General features: G+C 34.8%; 1 protein-coding gene across 1 annotated transcript; it reads right to left on the reverse strand.

Moving 5' to 3' along the window:
• Positions 1 to 726: 726 nt before the first annotated feature.
• On the reverse strand, positions 727 to 5,719 carry LOC117915686 (aldehyde dehydrogenase family 2 member B4, mitochondrial-like). Its single transcript, XM_034831320.1, has 11 exons — positions 5,437 to 5,719; positions 4,799 to 4,933; positions 4,510 to 4,652; positions 4,233 to 4,386; positions 3,896 to 4,125; positions 3,067 to 3,156; positions 2,223 to 2,396; positions 1,996 to 2,133; positions 1,586 to 1,723; positions 1,427 to 1,488; positions 727 to 1,339 (listed from the first exon to the last, which is right to left on the reverse strand). The coding sequence occupies exons 1-11, from the start codon at positions 5,513 to 5,515 to the stop codon at positions 1,066 to 1,068; spliced, it is 1,617 nt and encodes a 538-aa protein (XP_034687211.1). The 5' UTR covers positions 5,516 to 5,719; the 3' UTR covers positions 727 to 1,065.
• Between the last annotated feature and the right edge of the window lie 1,353 nt (positions 5,720 to 7,072).

Here is a 7,072-nt window from a genome sequence, read left to right on the forward strand (position 1 = left end):
TTTTTTCGGTTTGGTTTTATTAGGTTTCCAATTTTTGTTTTGGTTTTTTTGTTTTTTATCATTGTTTTTTATTAGGGTTTTTTACATTTAGGTTTTATTGGTTTCAAATATGACATCAAATAGATAAACATTCGAATTAAGATTTGTATATATGATGGAAATTTAATCATGTTTAAGTTCTTTTTAAATAAAACTTAACAACAGTACAATATTTAAGTTCTTTTAATCTTCTATAAATGAAACTTGTAATTCAGATTATTATTAAAAACTTGACTTTATTTGAAAACTTAACCTACCTTATTTAAATTTTATCATGATAATTAAAAATTTAATCTTATTTAAGTTTTTTGTAAATCAAACTTAACTCTGGTTGAGTTGAAATGAACATCCTTTGAAAAAAAAAATATAGATAGTAAAGAGATTATGAAATGATGATAAATTAAATAAATAAATATGCAATACTTTTGAAGGCGAATAAAGGAAAAAGGGGTAAGAGGGTCCTAAGACAAAATTAAAGGTTCATAGTTATTTTTGTATAATTCAATTGGCATCTGTTGGATTAAATGAATCAATTTTTATTTTTATTTTTTCATTTTTTGTGGGAATAAAATTAAACAATTAGAATGATTTAATCAATTAAAATCTGAAAATGATGGTTCAGTGAGACTCATCACAGAAACGAAACCAAGTAGCTATCATGCATTCATACATAATTGTAGTCTTAAGTGAGAGGAGAAAAATGAGGCAAGTGGCCACTTCCAATAAAGTCAAAAAAGTGACAGGCTAACAGCTCCGGTTCATGATTGTCTTATACGGGCCACCTGACTTTCCATTCATCAATCACAACAAAGAAAGCTCTAACATAGATGAAACATGCTACTTATTGCGGTCAATCACAGGCCTACTATACTTAGAAAAATTCTATGGTACCCACGCGGCACCATACCCAATTTTGAGATCATCATCATCATCATCAATATCATGTTATTACAAGCAAAGATTAGTGTAGGCTTGTATTTATTCTTCATAATGCTTAAGTAAGAAGAGAGAAGCAGGGTGATTTATTTATAACCACGCGGGGTTCTTCAAGGGAGTAATAACAGCCTTCACTTGCAGGTAGTTTTGAAGACTGTAAATACCCTTTTCTCTGCCATGCCCACTCATCTTGTACCCACCAAAAGGAATCGCTGCATCAAACACATCAAAGCAGTTAATCCATACTGTGCCCACCTTTAGTGCGCGGGTCAAGGTGTTGGCTGTGTCTAAGTTCTGGGTAAAGACTCCTGCGGCCAGCCCATAACTAGTGGCGTTTGCCCTTCTTATCACCTCATCAAGATTCCTGCAATCATTCAAAAAGTTAGTGGTGTGTATAAAAGGACAGAACCCTCTGATTGGGAAGTGTACAAAGATGGGGCCTGTTCCTCACTTGAATTTCAGGATGGACTGCACTGGTCCAAATATCTCGTCCTGTGCTATCAACATGCCGTCCTGATATTACAATTATGTCAGTTAGTATGTTAAAGCTTTTAGGAAAATGGTTTGTGAACAAGGAGGGTATAGCCGTATAGGAGCATAGAAGATATACCTGAACATTAGAGAAAACTGTAGGCTTAATGAAGAAGCCCTCTTTGCCAAATCTCTCACCTCCAGTTTCAAGGGTGGCTCCATTTTCGACACCAGATCTTATGTATCTCAGGATCTTCTCAAATTGATCTGAATCAATCTGATTAGAAGCACCCACATCACTATAGCCCAAAATCCCAGAGAATTGATGCATTTCATAATATTTGACAGCAGTAAGAGGCATAATTGTTTGCCATGATTCCCAAAATTAAATTCAACACGTTTTACTGGAATTTCATTTGCTGGATTTCCAAAATTACATGTGAGACCATAATGTAGAGTTATGTTTTTCAAAGTTCAAAAGTAGACATCCACCAAGAAAAATCAATTTGTAAGAGTATGGTTATATGCAAGAAGTGGTGGCAAATTTACCTGGGGGCCTTGCTCAATGCCTGCCTTGAATGGATCACCAACGGTGCGTCTTAAAGCACGTGCTTTTGCCTTCTCTACAAACTCATCGTATATACTTTCATGTACAAATGTACGGGAGCCAGCACAACAACATTGCCCCTGCAGATTGCAACACATTTGTCAATCAATGAATTCAAAGATTGGTGAAACCTGTCTTGCCCCTACATAGAGGAATTTCTTGGACATACCTGATTAAAGAATAAAGCAAAGTGGGCTAGCTCAACAGCCTCATCTACATTAGCATCCTCACACACAATGAAAGGGGATTTCCCTCCAAGCTCTAAAGTCACTGGCTTAAGATTGCTCCTTGCAGCCAATTGAAGTACAATTTTTCCAGTTGCAGTTGATCCAGTGAAAGCAAGCTGCCATTAGAGGACATGTAGCTCTAAGGGGTCAAAAGTGTACTCAGGAAAACAATAATGCATCCAGTTTAACCATTGACTGATTATTCATGTTCAACACTAGCAAATTGCATTGGTTACTGAAAATGGCTATAAGTAATCATCTAAGCATGTTTAGCTTCTTTCTTTCCAAGTCAATTAACTTGATCTCAAATTGGCTAACTATAAAATCTATTGAAATAATTTATATGTTCTCTACAATGTGCATTAGGAAGCTTAGTCCCCCACTTCATCGCAGCTCTAAACCCGAACTGAGCAACTAAGACCCTATCCCAACTCTGCCCTCCCAAAAGAACAAGGAAAATCACTTCCCATGTGTTCAAGTGCTCCTTGGAAATGAACAAGGCTGTGTCCAAGTGAATAACAGAGTAAAAATATTTAGAGAAAGACAAAGAAGAAACCTGACTGGTCCATACATCAACAATACTAAAAACATAATGCAACTATGAATGGAAGAGTTAACCTTACTTTATATCATGATTTCCCAGAACTAACAATTTAAATGATTAGTGAATATCTATCTTCTGCCAATTTTCAGGATTTCCCTGCACTGACAATTCTATCTTTATCTACTTTCAGAGATGCAAGTATGTGAGGGATAGAAATGGAGGCATTTAAGTTCATAAGTTACCTTGTCCACATCCATATGGCTGGCAAGTGCTGCACCAGCAGTTGGACCATAACCAGAAACCACATTTAGAACACCTGGAGGAAGCCCGGCCTGTCACAAAGGTTATCTACTCAGTATGAAAGATGAAGAGAGATAAATATAGGATTTCAGCACAAAAATTTAGTAAAAATTGAGAAAGGTGGCAGCTCTTGAAGTAATGTTGATGATATAAAGAAACTTCAGCATCGGTAAACATTCAGGAACCTAGTCTAGGAAAATGTACCAAATCACAATTATGGAAAATCAAGTTCATGTCCATGATGTCATCTTTTATTTGCATGGGTACAGCATTCGATCTTAATCCATAAAAGTGGATGTTAGATATTTCTTTTAGCATAAAAAATGGAAATGTCACCCAGAAAACAAAACACACAGCCAGTAGAATAAAATCTTGACATTGAGTGCAAATCAAACATATATCATACATGCTTGTGTTAATACAGAGCTAGGGGGCTTCAATTTGACACTATGTCATGCCTGAACTGGACATCCTTCAAATTATTTGGGGGTTAGCATTTTACATTTTAAAGTGCCTGAAGAACAAGATAAAGGCCAGAAGGAATTTGACCAAGGTGTTGAGAGAAGAAATAATAGTCAAGGATAACTGGAGCATGTGACTACATAGAGCTTAAAGGCGAGAAGGATCCTATGTCCACCACTGCAAGTACTTGAGATTAGGGTTTTGATGAACTGAGCATTGATGCAACACAGAAATATACTAGATGCAGTACACCTAGAAAAGCAAAAAGAAATAAAAAGAACCAGTGCTAGAGTTTGATTCATGTACTACCTCATGCAATAACTTCGATGCATATAAAGCAGACAATGGTGTCTGCTCTGCTGTCTTTAGAACGATAGTGTTACCACATGCTAATGCAGGTCCAATCTTCCAAGCATACATGAGAAGTGGGAAATTCCAGGGGATAATCTGTCCAGCAACGCCAATGGGTTCATGCAAGGTTTGCACTTGATGCAATCCATCAGCAGGAACCGTGAGACCATGAATCTTATCTGCCCAACCTGAGGAATTTTTACATACAAAAATTTCACAGGACGATCAAGTAGCATACGTATTGAAACTTATATACAAGTAGCATACATGTTGTATTCTTTTTTATTTCACCTACCCGCATAGTACCGCATCAAACGTATCACCAATGGTACTTCAGCCTTTGCAGCCTGTTCAAATGGCTTCCCATTATCCCAAGTCTCGAGTGCTGCAATCTCATCATTGTGCTTTTCAAGCAAATCAGCAAAACGCAAGAGTATCTTGGATCTCTCCTGGAGAAATCAAACCAAACCAAGAGTGAATTCTGTTAAGTCCAGACCCATATCCTTTTCGCATTTTAGGTAATGTGAGGAGTAATTGAGAAGTCAATAAAGGAAAAGAAGGAGAAGAGTTACATAAGGACTCATCCTAGGCCATGGTCCCTCATCAAACGCCTTGCGAGCAGCCGAGACAGCTCGATTAACATCTTCTGCATCACCTTCAGCAACACTGGCAATCACATTCCCTGTCCTGGGGTCCAATGTCTCAAAAGTTTTCCCTGAAGCCAGAGAGAATTAAGCCCCCACAGGAGATTCAGTAAGAGCTAACTTGATTTAATAATAACAGAGTCCCATCATCAATTGTTGGAAAATTGGAATAGGCATCCAGCCTCCAATGATTATGAATGATAGATAAAAGGCTTACCCGTTGCGGCATCCACAAATTGTCCATTGATTAAAAGCTGAGTATAATTGACATCAACAGAAGGATTGATTGGTTCTTCAACAACTGCAGCAGTGCTATATCTAAAGATCCCGCCCCTCCGGGATGAATTCCTCCCTGAGTGGTGGAAATATCAAACATAGGTATTTCACTTAATCAACAGATAAAATAACACTCCACAAACAGCAAAAGCAGCAATGGGAAAGAACAGAACAATACAATTAGTCAAAAGATAACCAGCCTTTCCCCTCAAAAAGTAAAGTGATGGAAAAGGTGAAAAGATATAAGACAGGGGTGGAAGAACGGAGCCATTGACAATATAAGAATCTCAACTCCAAAAACTGGATCAATCTTCTTATCAAAACCAGAGAGTTGTAGTTACATAGGTGCTGTGTCATTTGGGAAGAAACTAGAAACTAGAAACTAGAAACAACTCTCAACCAAACAGAGGGGAAAGGGGAACAGCACCCAGATACAACAATCGCGTTCATTTCCTTTTGCCATATCCAAAAATCAAACTCAATGAATTAGCCAACCAAAAATCAAGAAACTTGCAGTGATTTGAGGGGAAGCAAAGAGAGAAAAAGTCAAAAAAAAACAAAAAGCATAAACCCAAGCACCTATGGAAGAAAGCAAAGCAGAAGAAGCAGAAGAAGTGAAAGAGCGAGAGAGCAGCGATGAGATCCTAGAAGTAGCCATCACTGCAAACAATTCTTCTCTTTCTCTTTCTCTTGTGTGATTCTACTTATATAAGCATACAAGGAGCTTCCTTCTGAGTTTCAGAATATGAATTCCCTCTCTTGACCTGCCACCTCAGCATTCCGGTTTGAAAAAACGATAGAGAGGAAAACGCATTCACCACCTACTTCCCGACGGATCATCCGTTTTTCCCCTCCTACTGTGGATTCATTTTCCAACCTGGCTGTATTATTTATTCTAATCCTATCCCGATCGATAAAATAATAGTATTTTTTTGACCTTTTTAAGTTATGATGTCGATGTCATCCACACTAGAGATGTCGACAGCACGAGATTCGTGGAGATTTTTGGATGCAAATTTGGAAAACATTAAGGGATTGATTGGATATACTTTTTATTTCTTTTCTTTTTTTTGAATAATAATTTATATTAAAAATGTGATTTGCCATCCCTATTCTCATTTTAACTAATTTCTTCATTCATCATTTTGTCTAACTTACAAAAAAAAAAAATTGTTTTTTAGTTTTTTCAAGTATTAATTTTTATTTTTAAGAATTCATCAACTATTTTTTAGTCTTTAATGTTTATTTCTTTTGTTAAATAAGAATCAAAACATTATATTAAAAAAAATAAAAAATTAAATATGAAAAGATTCAATATTGAACCTTTTTCCCAAATATGTTCAATGGTATGAATTTTTTGCATTCAAAGGGTATAAATATGTTTGGGATGAATTTGAAAATTCTTTTAAAAATTAGGATAACTTTCGAATAGGTTTGGGTATGACTTTGTCTTACCTTGTTCACCTAAATTATATATAATATCAAATAAAAATTTATTTTAATTGATTTTTTATTAACTTTTTAAATGTATATACAAAATATTATTTTTCATAAAAATAAATTATAAATATATATGATATTTATTTAATTATAAATTATATTTATTTTTAATAGAATTTAATATTTTAAAAATAAATAAAATAAAGGGTTCATTCCATTGTTTAATTTTTTTTGTTACCATGAATGAGAATTGATTTAAATAAATATGACAAAATTTTAATAAAAGTAAGTGATCTTAGTCTGTCTTATTGTCATCTGCATCTAATCACGTGTAATCATATTTAAATAATATAATATAAAAGTTTTTCTAATTTATTGTTGTAAGTGGATAATCCATATTGAGTTGCCATTTTTAGAGTGTCATGATCGTGTAACAAAAAGGGTTTCCTTCATTTAAAACATGATTTGAAGTTAATTTAAATTTAGAAAAGTAGGTTTTTATAGGCATGTCAAAAACAGAAAATAAGAATCTGAAGACAGCACTAAAGATAAGAATTATTTTATTAAAAAAGTAATACTGGATTGGTCAAAGACAATAATTTTGGTTGGAAAATATGCAAAATTTTATTTATTTTTAAATAATACATTTATTAAAGTTAGGATTTAATAAATTTGACTTCTTTTTTAACACGTATGCGCTTTGTTGGCATAAAAGCCAATTCAAAGAAGAGTCGCCATTGAGACGGCGATGGCGAAGGAAAATGTAGAAGTAGAA

This window comes from Vitis riparia, chromosome 1, assembly GCF_004353265.1.
Source record: "Vitis riparia cultivar Riparia Gloire de Montpellier isolate 1030 chromosome 1, EGFV_Vit.rip_1.0, whole genome shotgun sequence".
NCBI lineage: Eukaryota > Viridiplantae > Streptophyta > Magnoliopsida > Vitales > Vitaceae > Vitis > Vitis riparia.